The sequence below is a fragment of the Crinia signifera genome, chromosome 4 (genome assembly GCF_055691185.1).
Source record: "Crinia signifera chromosome 4, ASM5569118v1, whole genome shotgun sequence".
Taxonomy (NCBI): Eukaryota; Metazoa; Chordata; class Amphibia; order Anura; family Myobatrachidae; genus Crinia; species Crinia signifera.
In genome coordinates, this window is record NC_139220.1 from 138,250,581 (window position 1) to 138,274,001 (window position 23,421).

At 39.2% G+C, this 23,421-nt stretch overlaps 1 protein-coding gene across 5 annotated transcripts in view; it reads right to left on the reverse strand.

Moving 5' to 3' along the window:
• The window catches only part of OSBPL8 (oxysterol binding protein like 8), a 217,685-nt gene that overhangs the window by 47,915 nt on the left and 146,349 nt on the right, over nt 1-23,421 (reverse strand). For 2 of the 5 annotated variants that reach the window (XM_083182588.1, XM_083182587.1), the window contains exons 2-4: nt 21,034-21,215; nt 5,225-5,295; nt 4,718-4,798 (exon numbers count right to left, since the gene is read on the reverse strand). In XM_083182588.1, coding sequence (XP_083038714.1) covers nt 4,718-4,798; nt 5,225-5,295; nt 21,034-21,172 — 291 coding nt within the window. In that variant the 5' untranslated portion in view covers nt 21,173-21,215. The remainder of the gene's footprint in view (nt 1-4,717; nt 4,799-5,224; nt 5,296-21,033; nt 21,216-23,421) is intronic. The other 3 variants (XM_083182585.1, XM_083182590.1, XM_083182589.1) reach the window with 3 other exon arrangements.

Here is a 23,421-nt window from a genome sequence, read left to right on the forward strand (position 1 = left end):
CACCAAGTCAGCATTCTCATTCAACATTCTGAATGTCAACATAGTCCCCGATGAACGACCAATCTGCAGAAATATTACTATTAAGTTTCAAGACCTAGTCTCCTCTCTGCAACAACTGCTTTCACCTATTACTGCATTAACTACTCCTGAGATGTCTGGATTACACCTGAAACACTCTCTTAAAATAGCCATTGGTGAAGAGGCTCCAGCCACCCATAACAATGCTCGTACGCCTAGATGCCAACTGTGGCACTCTAAATTAATAAGACACTTACAAAAACTCACAAAAGTTGAATGTATATGGCATAAATCTCATACTCCAATGGACTGATTAGCATATAAGGCTACCACTCCTTTGACACTTCCAAATAAACATTTTTTCAAACCCCAAAAGATTATATAAAACATTTAAATCACTAATCAGCCCTCCATCACCTTACCCACCAGACACTTTCCGTGCACATAAGATCTTGCTTCCTACTTCAAGGACAACATTAATTACATCTGGGATAACATGGTATGTACTTCCTCAGATAGTGACCTGTTCAATTCCCTATCAGACACACCTTCTCTTCATTTGATCTCAGAAATGAAGATGAAGTATCTATACTTTTCTCTTCCTCCTACTCTACTACCTCTCCACTTGATACTTTGTCCTCACAAATAAGTAAAGCTCTGTCTCCTATGCTCATTCCAACCTTAACTAAAATCTGGACGCTCTCTCTATTGTATTTGTACTTCACTGTTCCAACATACAGTGATTACACCCATTCTAAAAACAAAAACAAAAGAACAAACCAATTCTGACACAAACTCTCTCTCAAACTACCATACCATTTCTCAGCTTCCATGTCCCTCCAAGCTACTTAAACTTGCCAAAACTGTCCTCACACTGTTAAACTCACTCAATTTTTTGGAACCACTTCAGTCAGCCTTTCCTTTCCCAACACTTCAGAAACAGCACTAACTAAAGTAGTGAATAATCAGGTCACTGATAAGTCTAAAGGCCTTAACTCACTTCCTTTCCTTCTAGATCTCTCATGCTTTTGGCATTGTTGACCATTCTCTACTCAAACACTACAATCCCTAGGTCTTAAGGAAATGTCCCTTTCTCAGTTTACATTCTACCTATCTAATTGCTCTTTCAATGTTTGTTTCTCTGATTCCACCTCCTCTTTGCTACCTCTATCAACTGGACTACCTGAGGGCTCACGCTTAGGTCATCTGCTTTTCTCAAACTATACCACATCTCTTGGCAAACTATTTAGCTCTTCTGGATTTCAGATGTTACTGAAATCTGTTTCTTCCATTTCCTCTTAGATGTGATCTCACCTCTAATGTAATAATTAAAAAACATAAATAATTACATTTCCACTGAGCAATAGTAGTTACCAACCTAATAGCTCTATCACTGTTGAGAACACGTCAATCCTACCCCACAAGCTAGCTATGTAGAGGTCATAATTTACTGTCCTTCGTTCCCCACATTCAATCTCTCTCAAAACCACACTACATACATCTAAAACATATATCCAAAATAGGACCATACCCTACACAAGAAACTGCTAAAACTCTAAACCATGCTCTCATCTCCCACATTGATTATTGCAATAATATCGTTAATGGTCTACCCCAATACAAACTATTATTGCTACAAGCCATTTTGAATGCAGCTGCAATGCTAATCTTCCTCACCAGATGTTCATCATCTGCAAAACTGCTATCAGTCTCTCCATTGTTTGAACATACATTAATAATTTTATTATTGATAAAATTGCAGTAATAAAATAAAAATGAGTCAATACAAAAAAATACCGCAGTATACAATTCCTAAAAAGACCGATTCAGTATGTTGCTGGAGAATAAAAGGCGCCTCAAGTATGAAATCTGCTTTTCGATTCAGTATGTTGCAGTTCCTGAATAGGATATATAAGTGGTGTTATGCTCACCGACTTCAAAGTAGGGCACAATGTAATTGCAGTCACTACCATGGAGGGTAGATCTTGTAAATTAAATTTTACCAAGTTGCTGTCAGTTGGGACCGATGGGCAGTGATACTGGACCACAATGTATGCATCACCATGGGACAGCAAAATCCAGGTGTTGGGAAGCAGTATGGAAACCTCTAAGATGCAACAAATTTGTCTGTGTTAGATCATGAATGTGGACAATCAGGTACCTGAACTTTGCGGGTGGCCTGGAAAATGGTTCCAACTGTGGGAGCGGCAACTGTAACTCACGGGAAAAGTGACAGTAGATGGCAGTGGACAGCTCTCAGGTTGCTGTTGAAGTTTGCAGGTGGCCTGTGGTGTGAATCAGGCTTTGAGAGTGGCAGCCATAGCTCGCTGGATGATTGCAGCAGGTGGATATGAGTGGCTACCTGCTCCTGATAAGCCACTGCACCGTACTTGTAGCATCTTGTATCTCTCAGTCGCGAAGGAGGGAGAACACCACTCTGCTGGATGTTGTAGAGCAGGGGTGTCAAACTCAAATTCATCGGGGGCCGCAACAGCAGTTTGGTCACCCTCAAAGGGCCGGTTGTATCTGTAGGTCCCTCTGTATAATTATAATGCCATGACACCACAGGCTGCTCCCCCTGTATAATATAAAATGAATGCCATGACACCACAGGCTGCTCCCCCTGTATAATAATAATAATGCCATGACACCACAGACTGCTCCCCCTGTATAATATAATAAAAGTAATGCCATGACACAAATGATTATACAGGAGGAGCAGCCTGTGGTGTCATGGCATTATTATTATTATACACGGGGACACCTAAGGAAACAGCAGATATATATATTTTTTTTATTGTGAGTGTGATCCTCATCCTCACTTACTGTTTCTCCATCTGTCCTGCAGCTGCTGGGCTTCCAGCTTTTCTTCACTGCTTGCTGCGGCCACACTGTCCCCGACTCCCGGTCCAGCTTCCCTGCCTGCTCCTACTTCTCTACAGACGCATGGGCGGGCGGCGTCATCGTCATGACGTCCCCACCCAGTGTCTGTCACTGCCGGGCATCAGAGGGAACAGGCGGCCGGGCCCTCCTTCACGTAGCCGTGGAGGCCGGCGGCCATGTTTCTGTAGCCGCATACATATGTGCCTACAGGAACATGGCCGCCGACAGTGGAGGAACAGATAAGGTGGCCACGGACGTGGACGCGGCCCGCATCACTCCTGTTTTAGACACACTGCCCCTGCGTGCTATCTCCTCGCGCGGGCCACATGACGAGGTCTGGCGGGCCGGATTTGGCCCGCGGGCCTTGTGTTTGACACCCGTGCGATAACAATATTCCGGTCGATCTGTTTGGATAAAAAGTAAAAAGGTGTATCCTAGAGGCTTTTTTTTTTTTCATTTTCAAACATTTACCCTCCATGATATAGTGACTGCAATTACATTGTGCCCTGCTTTGAAGGAGGTGAGCATAGCACCACATACATAACCTATTCATGAACTGCATCATACCAGACCGGTCATTTTAAGAATTGCATGCAGAGTTTTTGTGTTATTGTGACTCATACATTTGTTATTTTACTACAATTTTATTAATGTTAAAATTATTCAACTTTAGCTTTCACTTCTGCGATTATTTTTTCGATGTATATTCCAGCTATATAGATATCCAGCTATATTTAGGAGCAGCATTTATGTAAGCACTTTTTAATTAATTTATAGCCAGCTTTATTACTACCCTTAATTCTAGTACAGATTTTTTGTTCCGGATTGTGTGTTACTCATTGTTTACAGGCATTCTGAAATACTCAGTATAAAATACTTTTACTTACACACAATGGACCGTATTCAAAATACAAGATAAGAAGCTGCATGTATGAGTTTGTGTGTGCCAGTAGCCTCGTGTTACCGCCCCTTTCTACTAGGCTGCTTGCATTTTCCAACCTTCACTTTCCACTTGGCAGCTGCTACATAACCTCAATTGCCCTCCCCTGCACAACGTGTGACATGTAGCCATGATCTTACATGACTGAGAAAGAAAAATGGGGGTCAGTTAAGCAAATCCAGACAAGGAAGGAATAGTTTGTGTACAGATGATAATGTCACATCTGTGTGGGGTGGCTATCTGAATTCCATTCTTTGTCCAGAACTAACTTTAGGCTACAGGCTGCCTTTAGAAAGGCTAAAATGAAGAGTCAGAGTTAAATTGGGTACACACTGTACATGATGTAACAAACAATAAGACAGTTATTTCCATATTGCTTAAGCTCAGACTACACTATGCACTTTAACGAGCGTTGGCATGATATATCATGTCTGAGGATTGTATCCAATTCATCATTGCTCCAGTAAACTACAGGTTGTGAACCACATAATACATCACATTGTCACATCTGAGGTGCAGCACATTAGATAAGACAATGCAATGAACCACAGGTGTAAAAAATGGACTGTCAATTAAATCCGCCTCGGGAATCAATCATTTATAAAACATCTATTTGGAATCTGTACACAGATCTATACAACATCCAATATAGTATCAATCATAAAACAGTTTGGAAAACTCCCCTAGAAACAATACTGCCGATAAACAGCAACTTCGCCGTTATTTGGTAATGATCTTCAATCTGTAGAACCAAATTATTGCATATAAAAAGTACACACCAATTCTGTGTTAGTGCCAGCAAGGTACAGGGATTTCAATGAGAAACCAGTCCATTTGCAAACCATTGTATTTTAATATGGGTAACAAGCAATTTACCTTAAGAGACTCCTTTTTTGTAAGTTTGCTGGAGGCGGCAGCAATGTCCTTTTCAGAGCCATTATATAATTTAGACTCCGACTACAAATAACAAAATAGACAGGGGGGGCACAAGAAAACAAACATGGGGGAAGAAAGATAAAAGGTTCATCATAATTTGCATTCAACTAAAAATAAGCAATGGAGTACACAGAATACAGTAAGTTCTACCCATTAAAGGATTTCGTGCAGTATTAAAATTGTTTTATTCAATTTCCCCTTAGTAAACTTAGAATATCTTTACATACACTTAACTCACACTTGCATAAAGTTCCCTGCCCTGCATGTGACACTTACCATCGCAGTATCCACCTCCTACTAAAAACACTTTCCCCTCTGTTATTGGACATTGGATTTAGTTTTTTCATGCTCAGTAACACATCATTCCTGATTTATCTGGTTCAAGGGCAATCTGTCTAAATTGCCCTTTCTATTAAAGTCTGCCAGAAGTCGCATGAAAAGGCTTACCTTGCTCTTGGACATAGAGTTTGAAGAATCTTCTTTGTTCTGCAACCCTTCATCCTTTCCTCTGTCAAAGCCTAGAGTACAAAAAAAAGCTGAAATATTCAAAATTATCAAAACATTTTCACAGTCAAGTATAAAAACAGAACTATCTTCATTACATTAGACCACTCCAACAGATTTCTTATTTTTATTATACTTTATGGGAAACTGCAAATAACCTGTAAAATGGAAGGGTATGAGATGGAGGGGTGAAACAACAGGAGGAGCCTGGACAGAAAGTGGTGGCTTAGGATGTGAACCAATGAGATTTAGTAAAGAAGTACAGTTTGAGAGTCTGACGCTTTGCAGGAAGATGGAAAGTGTGATAAGGATGAAGTGCATTTAAGTTCCGAAAGGAAGAAGTGGGAAGATATCAGATAATTATCTGATTATCAGAAGATAGGCAACAATCAACGGCAGAGTGAATTGGATGAGGATGAATGTTGTAAACCCTGGTAAAAAGAGATCATAGTTTAAATGATAGATGAATAGGTCCTGGGAATGTAGCTTCATTGTTCCCAAAAGTAAGGAAGGAACAAATACTGAAAACATTATAAAGGTGGAAGCAATGAGATAGAGAACCTCAACATCAGGTTTGAAAGAGGACAGAGAAGAAAATAACACTTGAGATGGCCATTCACAAGTCTGATGCACAAGTCGGACCTGTTTTCCTTTGAGAGTTAATTATTCCTCTAGATCTAGTGAATCATACAGAGTGTACTTGTTTTCCTCTAACTTGAGAAGACACTCTGGGGATTAGTGCAATGGTGAAACCCAGGTGTCAACAAGCAGACAGAGGGGTACAAACACATATTAGGAAAATTACCTCTCCTGCGATAAGACAAATAAAGACACAAATAGCATAATGTGAAAAGCACAACATCACAATGACTGTCATTCTACTGTAGCTTGTGTGTGTGTAAAAACAACAACATATGAATTACAAATCTATACAAGTAAAAGTTAAAAGGGATGCAGTCGTATGGTCGATAGTAAAAATATTGACCCAAAAAGGTCGGCATGAAAAAAGGTCAACATGGAGATTTTCACATGAAAGGAAAGAACTTGTTCATTCTCTAATATCCCAGTGGACATGGAGGAGGAATAAAATAGTGTGCCGATCACAGCAAGGCACCATACCCGAAGCATGGCGAGGGGACGCCAGCACACTTCTATGGTGTCCATGTCAAAATTTGTCAACGATAGCCAAAAGAATTCATGCTGACCCTTTTCTTGTGTCCACCTATTGTCTATGTTGGCCTAATGATTGTCAATCTTTTTACTGTCGACAAGTCGACCCATACCCAGTTCATACATATTACTGCAAAATTAGTAAATCTCTCAAAACTGAATTATTAAAAAGGCAAGTATTCGTCTACATGGAATTATAAAGAAACCGCAAAACACTAAATTTTATCTGTGCAACACAATGCTAAAAGGCTAAAGCCAACACACAAAAAGCATTTGTGGGAGAATGTATTGTGATGTGCCATAACTCTGGGGACCCAAGTGTAGGCAACAAATCACAACTCACATTGGGTAATGCAAGTATTAACCCATCAAAGGCTATGGCTTTCATTCAATAAAGGCATAATTTCATTCTAATAAGCATATCAACACTGTCTGTAGAGTAACATAAATAGTAATAGTGCTTCAGTCATCAGGTGCTTTAGAGTACAAGCATGTATATTCAGAAACTTTGTACTGAGAAATAAGGAACAGCATAATACAGGTTCAGTATCCCTTATCCAAAATGCTCGGGACCAGAAGAGTTTTGGATAATGGATTATTCCATATTTTGGAATAATCTACATTTGTCTAGTGTCCGTGAGTCTCCGAAACCCTGCCTTCTGCTGACAGAGTGAAACTACATCTTTCTCACACATGCACAAACACATAAGGTAGCAGACTAGCTTTCGAAGCTATTGCTTTAAGCGTGCTTACTAGGTTTTTTTAAATTAAATATCTTGAGGTATCTTGCGTTTATCTTGTATAAACACATCAAACACATGAAATGCACGAAACAAGGTTTGTGTTCTATCTCAGACACTGAATTTGAATGCCAAGCAATCATTTTCTTGCATATTTTGTGCCAATTACATATCATGTCCTCAGTAGTGCCAGTTACAGATGTCCCCAGTAGTGCTTTTACAACAAAAAAAAATAAAAAAGTATTGCATTCTGGAAACTATGGATAAGGGATATTTGGATAAGAAATACTCAACCTGTACAGCACTGTACCCACAGGCATTGCTTACACGGGTTGCTGATGTTATACTACTGCTGATACTAGAATTTGATTGGTGTGAAGTTTTGTCCAGATTTTGGAATGCAGCTGGTCCTATTCACATCAAGCATCACATGCTAGTAAAACATTGACAATACATATACAAAGCAATACATACATAAGTGTGCAAACAATACAATTTTCACCTTGATTTACAAAATAAATTAAAAAAGAGCATATAGTTATATTGTTTGTTAATGCACAATTACAATGAACCCCCAAGAACCCAATTAATCATTCATCTAATTTAAAGGGATTATATAATTGGTATGAAATGGTAGCTTTTGTAAACCAGGCATATAAAAGCTAAAAGCAATACATGCACTGAATTCCTTATGGGGAATTGCTTTGTTATATAGGTCCTCCTATATAACAAACTATGAATTCACACAGATAAGACTAAGAAGTATATTTACTTAAACGCAGGTTTTTAGAAATGGAGAGGTTGCCTATAGCATTCAGATACTGTACTACTTATTTATCTAGGACCTTCCAGAAGATAATAGCTAGATTCTGGTTGGTTGCTATGGGTAAAAGATCCACTTCTAAAAAGCCACACTTTAGTAAATATAACCCTAAATACTAATAAAATACTATCCCCAAAAAAATAAATCAAATGTTTAGCAATTCCTAGTTCCCAAAGTATCCAATAAGTTAGAAGAAAAACATTTTCTATAAAAAACCAGTACATTTTATTGTAGAATATAAAGTACACTGTTTTCCTGGTTTGTTTTATAAATTGGGTCTACTTCAGCATTCTTCATAGCCAAAAGTATTTGAAAATCGGATCATACATCCATGTTTATTTTGTTGTAAAAATCTCCCTCAAAAACCATGGTCAACAATATGGAGTTGAAGTAGCGCACGCAGGGGGGAGGGGGGGTGTTCTGAGTACCCAGAAACCCCTCCAGGAGTCTAAGGACCCTAGACTTAAAGCTGAGGGTCCCCTCTTTCCATGGGTACAAGAATTTTAAAAATCGGCCTTTGGGAACTGGAGATATCTGACTTCAAATTAGTGGTCCCTATCCAAGCCTGCTGCTATTCCCAGTCAGATATTTCTGGTTCTGTCTGACTTAGAGGGTATATTCCAAAAGCTAGGACTCTCCCCCTTTGATAGACACTAGTAGCTTGTCTCTACTGTTCCCAGAACCAGAGATATCAGCCTTCCAGCAGCTGGTTACTGCTCCAGCTCCACACACCTGGTATATAGTTTTATTTTCTCATTGGCCGATTGCCCTGCCTTCTGAACTCTGATCCCCTAGTGCCTAATAGTATTTGGTAGGTGGGATTCTCTAGCTTTTAATTACATTAACATCTAAGAAATCTATTTCGGGGAACTGGAGATATCTGCAGTCAAGCAAGCTATCCTCCCACCAGAAAATTATGAATAATAAGCCCACTCCACTATACACCCCTCCTCTGCATTTTAAACATCCTGTATAACCCTGGAAGTTATGTATCAGGGCCCCTTCATTCAGCCCAATGCCCCCTTCTCCCATCCCATCTCCCACCATCTGTACAGTAAAAGGGTAATAAGTGGAAATTACTGATCAAGGCCCTACATGCTGAGCGGTTGATATAATACCCCCTACCACCCGCGGGGCATCAAAGCTTCCCCTACCACTTGAGGATCGATAGGGGCCCCAATACATTGCCATGCCCAGGGGTCTACACCGCTGGTGTGTGTATGTATGTGTATATATATATAGCTTAGCAGGGGGAACCGGCACTCCGCTCTTTAGGATATAATTTCTCCGGTGCCAGCACAATATAGGGCATATAGAATAGCAGGAGGTGCGGCACTCGAATATAAATGAAATAAACACGCTGTACAAGCGAAAGTTTTTGCTAAAAACCTTCGCTTGTACAGCGTGTTTATTTCATTTATATTCGAGTGCCGCACCTCCTGCTATTCTGTATATATATATAAAAAATTTTATATATATATAAAAAATTTTATATATATATAAAAAATTTTATATATATATAAAAAATTTTATATATATATATATATATATATATATATATATATATATATATATATATATATATATATATATATATATAGGGTGTGGGGGGTCCGGCACTCCCAAAAAATGTACACAGCGGCTCTGGTGCCCTCACTGAAGTAAGTAGTAGGCGAGGTGGGGGGTGCGGCACTCAGAAAAAATACACGTCACTTTGCGGCGTTTAATCACCCGCTTAATTCTTTACGCTATCGGATGATAGATACCATACCCCCCTCTATTAGGGGTGGTAACAGAGGTCTTAAGCTTATCCAATGCGAAAGCAGGTGGATAGCCAAACTAGATGTGGTTGCCCCCAAAGGGCTGAATGAACACATCTCATATGGATGTTTTCTACAGAAATAATGTATCTTTTACAGTGCTTTAGTAATCAGCTTAATAATCAGGTCCCATTATCATAGTGTTATGCTACCTCTATTCTTTCCTTATTCTTATTATCCATGTAGTTCCTTCTTGTACTGTTTAGTTGCGGTAATATGATATTCTCCCACTAAGCTTTAATGGTACTTTGCTACAGCCGATTGTATATATATTGTTGTTCACGGTGGTGTTCATGTTTATGTTTTTTTCCTGCAGCGCATCAGTTGCCTAGGCGACGAGGTGTGCGCAGCGCCAACGGAGTGACGTCATCGTGACTGGCCGGGGCAGGAAGGATGGGCGGTCTCCCGACGGCGTGCGTCTCCACGGAGCAGGCGGCAGTATGTGAGTATAAATGTATGTCATTTGCACTGTAAGTTTGTAACTTGAAAACAGTTTGGATATAAACTGAAACGTTAGTTAACGTCTCCAGAGCCAGCGTGTATTTTTTCTGAGTGCCGCACCCCCCACCTCGCCTACTATATATATATATATATATATATATATATATATATATATATATATATATATATATATATATATATATATATATATATATACACACACACACATTTGGTCTATCTATAATACTTTACCTGACCCAACATATACTGGGTCACCTAAGTGTCCATCTCTGTGCTTTGCTCCCCCCTCTGGAAAACCCCTTCTGAAAATCCTGCGTTTGCCCATGAGTTGGGATGGATTTCTACCTTTGCCTGTATTCTTTAGCGAGGTTATATACTGATGCCAGGAGATTAAAGGCCAGATTTAGTGTTCATTCTAGCACCCACCATCTTTGAAAACCCATGCTGTTCCTGTTCCCTGCCTGGGGTGTCGCTGTCTGCTGTGATGTTTCTAGCACAGGTCTGGTTTGCATATCAATGCTGATATACAGACCACACTGTGCTAGAAGCACTACAGTAGACAGCGACAGCCCAGGCAGGGAAGAGGAAATGCATGGGTTTCAAAGATGGCGGGTGCTAGAACGAACACTACAGATTTATCATGCTTTAATAAGTTATAAAGTGGAGAGCAATGATCAACCAGCTCATACCTGTCATTTGTCAAACCCAGTCTGTAGAATGACAATTAGAAGCTGATTGGCTGGTTGTTTACCGCTCTCCACTTTAATCACTTTTTGAAGCTTGATACATCTGGCCCTGTCTGGCTCACTATCAGCGTTCCAGATCACCCTAAACATTTAAAGTGGATCAGATATGTTTTTCCCAAGAAACATACGGCAAACTATTTTATGATGGACCTTACATTACAGCATTACTGTCACCAAGAAATAGGAAATTGATTACCAAACTGTTGCCAAGAAGAATGTTGTAGATTTAAATCCCTTCACTGGAGCTCAGGAGTCCATGCCAAACCATGAAAAATAGCCAGACAGGTATTCCTGAAGTGTCACGCTGAAGGTCAGCTCTTTACATAGGGGCATCTATAATGGGTATCATGCACATAGGCTCTCTGAGTCCCAAGACGCCCACCATGCAATCATGTTCAAATACCTCTGGAGAACCACATCGGTGCTACTGCTGCAGTAGAAATCTGCAGCAGTCTACTGTGCTGCAGAAAGGAGGGGGCCCACATGTGTACACATGAGCACCCTCCACTTTTAAACTTGTCGTGTTTGACTGTGAATGCTTCATTTTATGCACCTGTGTTAGGAAATGGCCATATACACTAATTTGATTGTGAGTTCACATACTTTAGGCGAGTGAATGACTAGAAAAATTGTAGTTGAAGAGATTCCATGTTATATGGAGGACTGTTACCATTATCATCTTTAATTGATAGAGATTAGGGAAGACATTGAGTAGTATCTATGAGAATGGGAAACCGGGGAAATAGTAATAAACAGTCATGCTCACAAACCAAGAACGACTAAGTAAAATATCATTCATGATTGGTCACTAAATGCTTAGTTCTCTACCTGTTTTTCACACCTCATACTTGCTGGACAGAAAATCGAAAATATGTTTTACCTGAGGTGAATTTAACTTTTTCAACTGCAGCCAGCAGCTTTTCAGCAGTATCTACCTTGTTGCAGACATACTGTAGACGACTAAATTTATGGTAAAACGGTTTTACTCAGTGTGTCTATGGCCTTAATAAAAATAAATTTAAGAGGAAAAAATCCTATTCGTCAACCCACAAATATTTTAACACTATATCCCGAAATCTATACGTCCAGATCTACAAAACAGGCAGGAGTTAAATACCCAAGCACCCTGCATCTCATATTTCTGAACACCTATTCATTTCACATATAAACATCTATGTTCCTAATGCATACAAAGCAATCTCACAGGTCACACGATGGTAGTGCCCTCCACAGCAGGGTTGCACTTTGAACTACAAGAAAATGGAGAATGAAACCATGGCATCTTTTTTGTTTCACAAGCATGTTGACTAGAGTGAGAAAGTAACAAATGAAATAAACCAAAACAACATGTCAACGGCACACTCTGCCTGCTCCTAGAACATTCTCATCCCAGTATCTCAGGAATGCCGATACACTGGGAGCTCATAATGTTGTGGGGTGGAGACAATGCCCATCTGTGCAGAGCTAAAGAGTCTGGAGTAAAAAACAAAAACCTGAATCTTTTATTTTTCACTCCCTGACATTTACAAAGGGCATCAAGACAAGGCTGTTTATTCAGACACGCCTTCCCCAGTGCTCAGCAATTCTTACAAGAGGGCATGCAAATACTAGTAGATATGTTGGGACAGTATCCAGCTCAATTAAAATGGTTTCAATTCAATCTTAATACTCAAAATATCAACAAGTATTGGTTGCGCACTGCTTATTTTACATTAATAAAGCTTGGTTCACAAACCTGGGTCCAATGGTTTTGGACTATAAATAAGAGAATAACAGTGTACCCATACGGGGAACTCCTTTATTTTATTTTTATTTACAGTTTCTTATATAACGAAGCAAATTCCATTGTACTTTATAACAGGAACCATTGCTAATAAAGTTCGATGATTAACTTATTTTAGATTCAAATGGGACCCCAAAAACTATCAAAACATAACATTTATAATCTCTTTATTAGTGGCTGTGGCAGCTATGGATGCTCTTATGCCCCTAATTATTATGTTGAGGAAGAAGGGAAAGACTCTCTCTTTGTCGGGGCACTCTTTTACAAAAAATTTTTTTAAAACAGTTCAAGATAGTATTGAGGGTTTAACATCAGGAAGACACAAGGGAACCCAAGAAAATAATGGTTATTAGAGATATTTAGTGATACATTATTTGCGTTTGTATATGACAAGATTTCAAAGAATTTCTTTAATAGTTATTGATTAAAATAAGCACTAGACATAGACAAAACAATGACATAACCAAAAAAAGATACATACAGTAGGAGCAAGTTTCATCTTTGCTCCTTTGGGCGTGGCTAGCCATGGCTAGCCATGGCTATTCTATTGTTCTCAGCTGCAATACAATACGTATTGCCGCTGAGAACAATAGAATAGCCATGGCTGGCCATGGCCAAAGGAGCAAAGATGAAACTTGCTCCTACTGTATAACATAAAACGATAGCTGAGCTCGTATTGGAAAAGACACTCAAATAAGTGGGGCAAGTAGCAGTACGTTCCTCGTGGGAGAGATGGTCCCTAAAGTGGGTTATGTTAAAGTTCCCACGGGGGTCTCAGTCCCCAAATAGGGTGCTCTTCCAACTTTATCGACTCAAGTATCGGTAGTTAAGATAGGGATCAAAAATAATCACTGGAAAAAAACACACAATACACCAATATATAATTTCTAAGATGTAAGGTAGCAGTATATTTTTTATCTATCCAGACACAAAAGGTATTGCGCCCTCTGGATGTCTATCGTGACGACACACTGTACAATTACAGGTAACCTGTGTCGATTCTATTATGACACATTTACATGGATATCACTAATCACGTGGAAAATTAGAATACTGCTGTGTTATATCCCTATCACTTATCATTCAGCATACATCTGTATGGTATAATGTACTTTTATAAATGATGCAGATGAGTACGTCAAATAGTACAATACTATTTGACGTACTCATCTGCATCATTTATAAAAGTACATTATACCATACAGATGTATGCTGAATGATAAGTGATAGGGATATAACACAGCAGTATTCTAATTTTCCACGTGATTAGTGATATCCATGTAAATGTGTCATAATAGAATCGACACAGGTTACCTGTAATTGTACAGTGTGTCGTCACGATAGACATCCAGAGGGCGCAATACCTTTTGTGTCTGGATAGATAAAAAATATACTGCTACCTTACATCTTAGAAATTATATATTGGTGTATTGTGTGTTTTTTTCCAGTGATTATTTTTGATCCCTATCTTAACTACCGATACTTGAGTCGATAAAGTTGGAAGAGCACCCTATTTGGGGACTGAGACCCCCGTGGGAACTTTAACATAACCCACTTTAGGGACCATCTCTCCCACGAGGAACGTACTGCTACTTGCCCCACTTATTTGAGTGTCTTCTCCAATACGAGCTCAGCTATCGTTTTATGTTATATGTATCTTTTTTGGTTATGTCATTGTTTTGTCTATGTCTAGTGCTTAGTTTTAATCAATAACTATTAAAGAAATTCTTTTAAATCTTGTCATATACAAACGCAAATAATGTATCACTAAATCTCTCTAATAACCATTATTTTCTTGGGTTCCCTTTTGTCTTCCTGATGTTAAACCCTCAATACTATCTTGAACTGTTTTAAAAAATTTTTTTGTAAAAGAGTGCCCCGACAAAGAGAGAGTCTTTCCCTTCTTCCTCAACATACTTTGCATACTCTCTAGGGAGCACCTCCACAACTGTTATTTGGTGAAAGGACGCTAGAATCACTAGCCCTAAAAAACTATATTGGTACTGTGGATATTTGATATCTTTTGCTAGAATCTACTCTACATTAACCTGTGCACTGGTCCATTCCCACACATCCCCTTCCCCCAAAAAAAGTAGCCCCTAATTATTAGCCTAAAGCCACAAACTTTACCTTATAGTGATCTCTTTAGCCATTGGCAGCAGCTATGATAGTGGGAACTCAGTAGCTTTGCATACAGAGGTATGCCTGCCTGCATTGACACAACCTCTCAACTGCAGTCAGTCTTGTAATCATGTGTGCATAGCAATGTTATCTTTGTGCAGCAACCAGGAGACATTTTTTTTTATTGGCACAGTCAGTGGTTATACTGCGGATTATTTCAGTTATTCCTGGGTGCACCTCCTCTACCATTTAATTTTGGTTTTATAACGGATACTATTTCTACACATTTGAGATTCCATTGATGGGAATGAACCATTAGATTCTGCGCAGACACACTTCTACACTGTTGTACAATAGTTTCGGCATTGTACACCCAACTCCATTTGTCATAACACTACAACCTACCACAGGCCGTGGCAAATTACACACAATTTACAAAATTTCACAATGTACATCCTCAAGTTTGTCCATTCCATAGATGTCCAAAGCACTATTCAGACTTTTACTCTACAGACATGCTGTTTATGTAAATACCGATCCTTGTTCACCATAGTGCTGTGAAACATTTTCTTAGCTTGGGAAAATCATTTATTACAATTCAATATTTCCAAGCCATATCTTTCAATAAAGGTTCACAGGGCTAGAAAATGAGTGAATGGCTGTGGAGAACAAGTGTCAGACCAGGCAGCACTGTACACCTGCAGGGTGCGGATATTACAAATTGCCCTACTACCTGTAATTCCTACCACATTACCATTCATAAAAGGGATACACTACCCCCATGCTGTCTGGTCAATGCATTACAATGTTTAAAAACTTTACAACTGTAAAAAAAAAAAAAAAAAAAAAAATTTGTCCGGTCCAGTCTTTAGTGATGTTGAGTTTCAGAAGGATGGCTATGTAGACAGTCTTGATCCTGATTACAATAATAAGAAAGTACTTACTGTAGCAGAAGGAATTAGCAACAATGTGCTGACATAGGGCTTACCGCAGATTTCCTTATCAGAAGGATACAATATGAACTGACAACAAGCACCAAATAGTCAGGGTTACACATTTTTTCTACTCAGAAATGTATACACCAATGAATACAAAACCAAATCCAACAGACGTAATGAACTCATAACCCCCCCCAAATATGCTTTATAAGGGGGCACAGATGTGTATTTCATACAGGCTGCTGTTTAAAATAATAACTAAATTCACCATACTAAATAACTTAGCAGGTATTCATGGAGGGTGGTCTTATTTTTATCAATGCTCGCTTTGTATTGATCATTACTTTCAGTTGAACAATATTTTTACATTTGAGTCACAGAAAGTAACAATGCTATATATAAGAAGCTTGGCTGGGTGACAAATTTGCTTATAATTACAGTATAACCTTCTCTGGGCTTTGTACACATGGCTCCAACAGGCTCTTATATTACGCTCAGGATTATTTCAATTTCTCACCAAAAAAGATATTTAAGCAGATGCAAAAGAAAATTAAAATACAATTTTCTCCCAAAACTCACAGGTTCAGTGAAACCTGTATGTTTTCACTAGAAAAAGATACATCTTTGTCCCTTCTGGGGAGGGCATATAGGGATGGCAGGGTGGTGGAGGATGAGTTGTTTTGACAATATGATTCCCACAATGATATTCTTTAATCCTGAATGCAGGAACTATAGAAATGGGGAAGGATTAACTTCCCTAGCATCTTGCAGAAAAGTAAGCTGTTTGTCCATGTTGTTTTTGCCTTTTAAACAATTGCTGCTTTAAAAAAAAAAAAAATATTTCAGACATCCAGGCTATTACATTACACCCTTGCCTGACTCCTACAATGACAAACCCCAAAAATATATATACTGTAAAACAAGAAAAGCAGCAATCCCTACCCAGGGCTAGGGACTCCAGAATTAACTTCATTAAAGAAACTTAATGCAAACTGCACTATTATCATCCTTAATAGCACTTGTGTAATACATAAACTAGGCCAGTGGTCTTTAATACTAGTCCTCAAGTACCAGCAATAGGTCATGTTTATGAATGAGAAACCAATATTTACGACGCGCTAGAAACCATATATAGAAAATATAAATTTATTATGTAGAAACTCACTGGCCAGTGATAGAACACAGTATAACTCTAATTATAATATTATATTATACGTGTGTACATCTAAAACATAAATATATAACATCAAATATTAAATATTAAAAAGACCTAAGTATCACGCCTGGATATTTTTGGAACCAGGACCTTAATATCTGTCCCGGTATAGTGGAAAATGGGAGAGTGTTTATTTGGAGCTTCACTCAGATAGAGGATTCTTCGATTACATCTGGCCAGACAAAAAAAAGGAAAAAAAATAGTCCTTTAAAAATTTTTTATAAAAATTTAAATGTAGGGACGTCCACCCTGTACCTTTAGCTGGTAAGCCGGTCAGTAGAAGTAGTAGTCCTGGCTTTTTATATAGTAGGGAGCCCGGGCTCTTCCCCACCAGGGATGTTATATTCGCTGAGTTGAAAACAGCTGCGCAGTGGTGGATAGTGGAACGTCCAGTATTGTGGAGAGATGAAAGAAATATATTTGCTCAATGACGCGTTTCCCCGCCTCCGTTGGGACTCGGCGGCTTCCTCAGATTTTCAGCTCAAAATCTGAGGAAGCCGCCGAGTCCCAACGGAGGCGGGGAAACGCGTCATTGAGCAAATATATTTCTTTCATCTCTCCACAATACTGGACGTTCCACTATCCACCACTGCGCAGCTGTTTTCAACTCAGCGAATATAACATCCCTGGTGGGGAAGAGCCCGGGCTCCCTACTATATAAAAAGCCAGGACTACTACTTCTACTGACCGGCTTACCAGCTAAAGGTACAGGGTGGACGTCCCTACATTTTAATTTTTATAAAAAAATTTTAAAGGACTATTTTTTTTCCTTTTTTTTGTCTGGCCAGATGTAATCGAAGAATCCTCTATCTGAGTGAAGCTCCAAATAAACACTCTCCCATTTTCCACTATACTGGGACAGATATTGAGGTCCTGGTTCCAAAAATATCCAGGCGTGATACTTAGGTCTTTTTAATATTTAATATTTGATGTTATATATTTATGTTTTAGATGTACACACGTATAATATAATATTATAATTAGAGTTATACTGTGTTCTATCACTGGCCAGTGAGTTTCTACATAATAAATTTATATTTTCTATATATGGTTTCTAGCGCGTCGTAAATATTGGTTTCTTTTTCTGTTGTCTGTATCTTGGGGAGATAGGCTTTTCCCTTTTTACACGCTGCTGGAACCTGCTGGGGCACTGTATGTCTATATAATAATAATTTTTTGAGATATATATGCACAGCAGTGTATATGGTCTACACCTAAACCTTTTAAATTAGAGTTAGTGTGTCTGTTGGGATAGCGCTGATACTTTTCTGTGTTTATGTTTATGAATGTCTTTAATAATGCACAGATAAATGGGTTTGGTGTGGCGGTCCGACAATCGGAATACCAACTGTCAGTTTTCAGACATTGGAATCCTGACTGGCGGTGGTCCGTCAGGGGGGGCGAGAGTGCAAAGAAGCCCCTTGTGGGCTCGTGTCTTGCCACAGGTTCTATTCTCCCTCTACGGGGGCCCCCCACAAGGGAGAATAGCCCGTCAGTTGGGATCCCGACTGTCAGGCATTTAACGGTCGGGATTCCAATGTCGGAGTACTGACCATCGAAATACCGACTGTCGGGCAGCCATCCGACACTCCAGATGAATTCATTTATTAGGGCAGTATAGATGTTGTAATAGTTAACATTACTGCCTCACAGCACTGAGGTCATGGGTGCAATTCCCACCATGGCCCTAACTGTGCAGAGTTTATCTATTCTCCCCGTGCTTCTGTGGGTTTCCTCCCACATTTCTAAAATATACTGGTAAGTTATTTGGCTTCTAACAAAAAAATAACCATAGAATGGATAAGTGTGTGTGTAGGGAATATAGATAGTATGCTCCACTGGGGCAGTGACTGAAGTGAATATTCAAATATTCTCTCTGTACAGCGCTGCGGATTATGTGTGCGCTATATAAAGAAACTGTTAATAATAAAATGTATTTTGTTGGGCCAGTAATTATCCCACCCGTTTCCACAGACCAAAATCCTAAAAATATAACCTGTTAAAAAGGTACAGTACTTGAGAGTTGAAGTTGAAAACGAATGATTAGGCAAACAGGACTAAACGGGGAGACATATTGATCTATTTTTAGCACAGCAAATCCTAAAAAGACTGGGAGGTTACAATTGTCTGTCCTCCAGCGTTTGGGAACAAATGGTTGATTAAACACTGGTAATGTATGGGAGCAAGTGACAGTTCCCACCAGACAGACTGGACAGATAAATCTTTAGGTTTGTACCCAGCTTTAGTGAGCGCTGAAGTTTTAAATGCCTGCCTAAAGATGCCATACACTAGACCAGTGGTTCCCAAACGGTGTGCCATGGCACCCTGGGGTGCCCTGAGTTGGTGACCCAGAATGACCCAGAACCAATTAAAATTATTTATTATAAATATAACCTGTGAAACAAGTGCTGGCGATGATAACCTGTGGACAATCGGTCTAGGGGTGTCGGGAAAATGTTTTGATGCTCAAGGGCACCGTGATCCAAAAAATCTTGGGAACCACTGCACTGGACCAACTTTCATCCAAATAGTTGGTAGGTTGGACTGAAAATCTGGTACTGTATGGGAGCAAATGACAATGTGCAATGTCCTAAAAACTTCAGAGCAGTTTACATACTGTATCGATAAAATTATTATGGGAACGGTTCATGCAAGTGCTGGCAATTAGAAAGCAGGTGATATCTCATATCTCCTGCTTTTATCTTGTTACAGTATAGAATACTTAATTCTATAAGATAAAATGATGCATATAAGCACGCTGTTACTGAATGTTTAAAGGGCAAAATTAGCTTGATAAATAGGTCTCTAATTCGTTGTAGCCTAGTGGGGTTTTGTTGCTTCTTTTACTCAATCTCAACTCTCCTGTGTTTGCCTCTGATCGTAAACTGTCAAGATATGATGGGATTTTCAAGTTCCGCAGACTAGAGTAACCGCAAGCAGCACTGGACCACGAGTAAGTATGGCTTGTGATTATTACTAACAATGCAAGAAGAACAGAAATGTAAAAATAAACAGAAAATAGAGCTCACCATTAAGTATGAACTAAAGAGTGTGCATTATACCTTCTGCTTTCCTTTGTCCATAATGTAGGTCAACTACAGCATTCTTATCTAATTAGGTACAAAAGTCCAGAGTGGAAAGCAAAAAGCCATAACAAAATACAAACTAAATAAATAATTCCACTTTTATGGCGCTATGACCGGATCCAGTCTAATCTTCCAGGTGCAAATAGACTCAACAGCCAGAATACATAAGGAAGCATAGCAATATAATATATATAAATCACTATGGGGTTCTACAGATTTAAAAAAAAAAAGGCATTTTTCTATAACACAGCTATCAATATGTATAGCTGCTTTTCAAATAAGAGTAACATTCCCTCCCCCTCCCCCCCCCCCCCCTCCATCAACACACATTTTAGTAAGCATAATATTATTACTGCTTAAAGTAGTAATGGTGTGTAGACACGGGCACATTCGTAGCAGCCATTTTCGATTCGATATTGTGGCCACCAGTATCCGGCAGGGTGCCAGAATTGGTTTGCAGGGAGAGAGAGATAGCAGAGGGAGGGCGTAGGTAATGGTGCACTGAGCAGCAAGGCCCTCATGCGGAGTAAGTAGAGATAGACTGTGCTGCACAGTCTATTTCTACTATTGATTCTGATGCCACAGGGCCACGCATTGGGTTTGAATTGGGAATGGCTGCAGCAAAACACAGTGCGATTTGCATTAACTAGCTATCGATTTTAACTATATATAGTCAAAATGGATAGCCCAAATTGCCATTATTAACAAATAATCCGTTACATTTGCTCAATGGGGTAATTGTGGTTTCTACATTTTTTAGCCTTTTGACATGACTGGATTTCTTGAGTTTATGCACAGTGTGTGAAATAATCACATGCATACAGAAGTAATGAAAAAGCACACAAACCTGGCAGTGCAGGGGAAAGCTCATTGTATCCTCCAAATGATGCATTTCTGACAAGTTTTCGTCCCTCTGGCCTTGGGAGGAAGGCACCGGGTGACACCCCGGCACAGGACCTGCGCCTCAGGAGGCCCTCTTCTTTCATGGCTGAAGTGTGTGGATCAGGGCTATGAGTTTCAACCTGAAGGCTGCTTAGAACAAGAATGGTGCAGCTATAGCCATAAACAGGTCACACCATTTCTTACTGCATACAAACACACCACACGCCAAAAAGCACACTTCTCCCTAATCTATTAGGAGGAACAGACATGCTTACCAGCCAATCAGCTACTGTCTCACATTTTTCAAACACAGTCTGTGACATGGCAGGCAGGAGCTGATTGGTTGGCTGTGTATCACTCTCCATTTTATCACTTTTGAAGCTTAGTGCATCTGGCCCATAACATTTTTCCCTTTAAAAATGGGTGAAATGAATGAGAGAAGACCATTAGATGCACAGGAGAAAAAAAAAAGAAAGCACACTACAAAGCTGAATCAACTGTAATAGAAGTACGGATGGTGGGTCACTAATTATATAGCTCTTTAAGAAGACTATAAAGTATATTCATAATTTCCAGTGAGGGACACACAACCTCCTCTAGGTCTGTACATTTATTTATAATTACTGTGCAGAATGGGACGTGCAAATCTTTGGCAAAACCAAAGAACTGCATTGTTCAGAGTTAGTGCGAATTATCGATGACTCGAGAACAGCGCTTAACGAATATATCATTCTTTTGTGTTTTCAACTGGCACAGAACATGGCATGCCTTTGCTGATTATTGTTCATTTCCATGTACCTGCACAATAGTCCCACTGAATGATTTAGCATGTATTTATTGTAACGTGTTTAACAGTAATGAATCAAGTAAGAATGAATAGCTTGGCAGGAGCTCTGATATGCCACGTCAGGGAACACACACACACACACACACACACACACACACACTTAGTTCCGTCACTGATGGCTTTTGAATATGCTTTTAATCTGCAAACAATATTTCCTACAAAAGAAAGGATTGCTGTAAGAAGCAAAGGGAGTGATGGGATGGGAATGCACCCACAAGTGCAGTACGCAGCTATCTAAAACTTTCAATCTTAAACCTGTTGAGCTGTGCAGGGTTAATGAGCCAGGTACAGATTACATTTGGGCTTTCCCTATACTACAAGTCAGGAAATGGAAGGAACACTTGGGAAAATGAACAACCTACAAAAGGGAGCTGAATTAGTTTTCTATACTACAAATCGAAGAGTTACACAAAGTTCTTAAATTGTAAGCATGCAAGAAAGGCCCTTTTTCTGGTCTGTTATTGCCTAGTCTTGTTGTATTACTGTTTGTTCCCAATGTAAGGTGCAATGACATTTCCTGGTGCTATACAAGAAACTTGAGAGACAGGATTATATGCATTTGCATATTTTGCCCATTCTCACTAGTTATTGCATATTTTACCTAAAATCTAGTAATGGTGCATATTTTTACAAAGGGGGGGAACTTCACATATTAGGTCCCACCCCCTTTCCACCCGCGAATCATGGCACGGCTTTGCCCTGCTGCTGCTGGCCAGGAAGTGGTAGATTGTGCAGGCCGGGCCGATATGTGTGCAAAATTACTTTTTTATTATTTAATGTAGCATATTTTAACACTTCATGCATATAATCCCGTCTATTAATAAATAGTGCTATTTTATGTTGCCTCTGTCTAAATGGAAGAACATCATTCAGATGTTTCAGAGAGCTAGAAAATCCTATTCCTAATAATGGCTTCTTCCATTGGCAAGCTCATGATCACCTGCAGCAATAATGTTATTCACTTGTCATATTATAGACTAATACTTTTCCTATATAAATCTAGCACCAGGGAACTGAGTCCAGAGCGAACCCTCACTGGTTCATTTGCCTCCTTTTTCTATGCACCCATACTACCTCCTTTTATTTGAAAAGATCCTATGGAGTTTTTGGAAAATATCTATCAGACCCTGTATACAGAAATGTGAAGAACATATTGCACCTATTTTTTTCCCCTACAGAAAACCACATTTCAAACACAAAGTGCAATCTTGATCAATAGTAAGTCAGACCTTAAAAAAGAAGCATGTCCCCCAGGAGAAAGTGTATTGATTTACTTTTTGAGAATATGCTTTCAAAGGGAAGAGGATTCTTTTGCGGTAGTACTGCAACCAATCGGAGATGATGCCAAAATATATTAAGAAAAGCTTTTAAAACAAAGCACAGACTTTAAACAAATCTAATACCTCAGAAAACAGACAATGGTTTTTGGCAGTGGCCCTTGAAGCATACTGTATGCCACTTATGGTGGAATGATAAGTGGCATTGGTCATGGCTATAACTAATGCT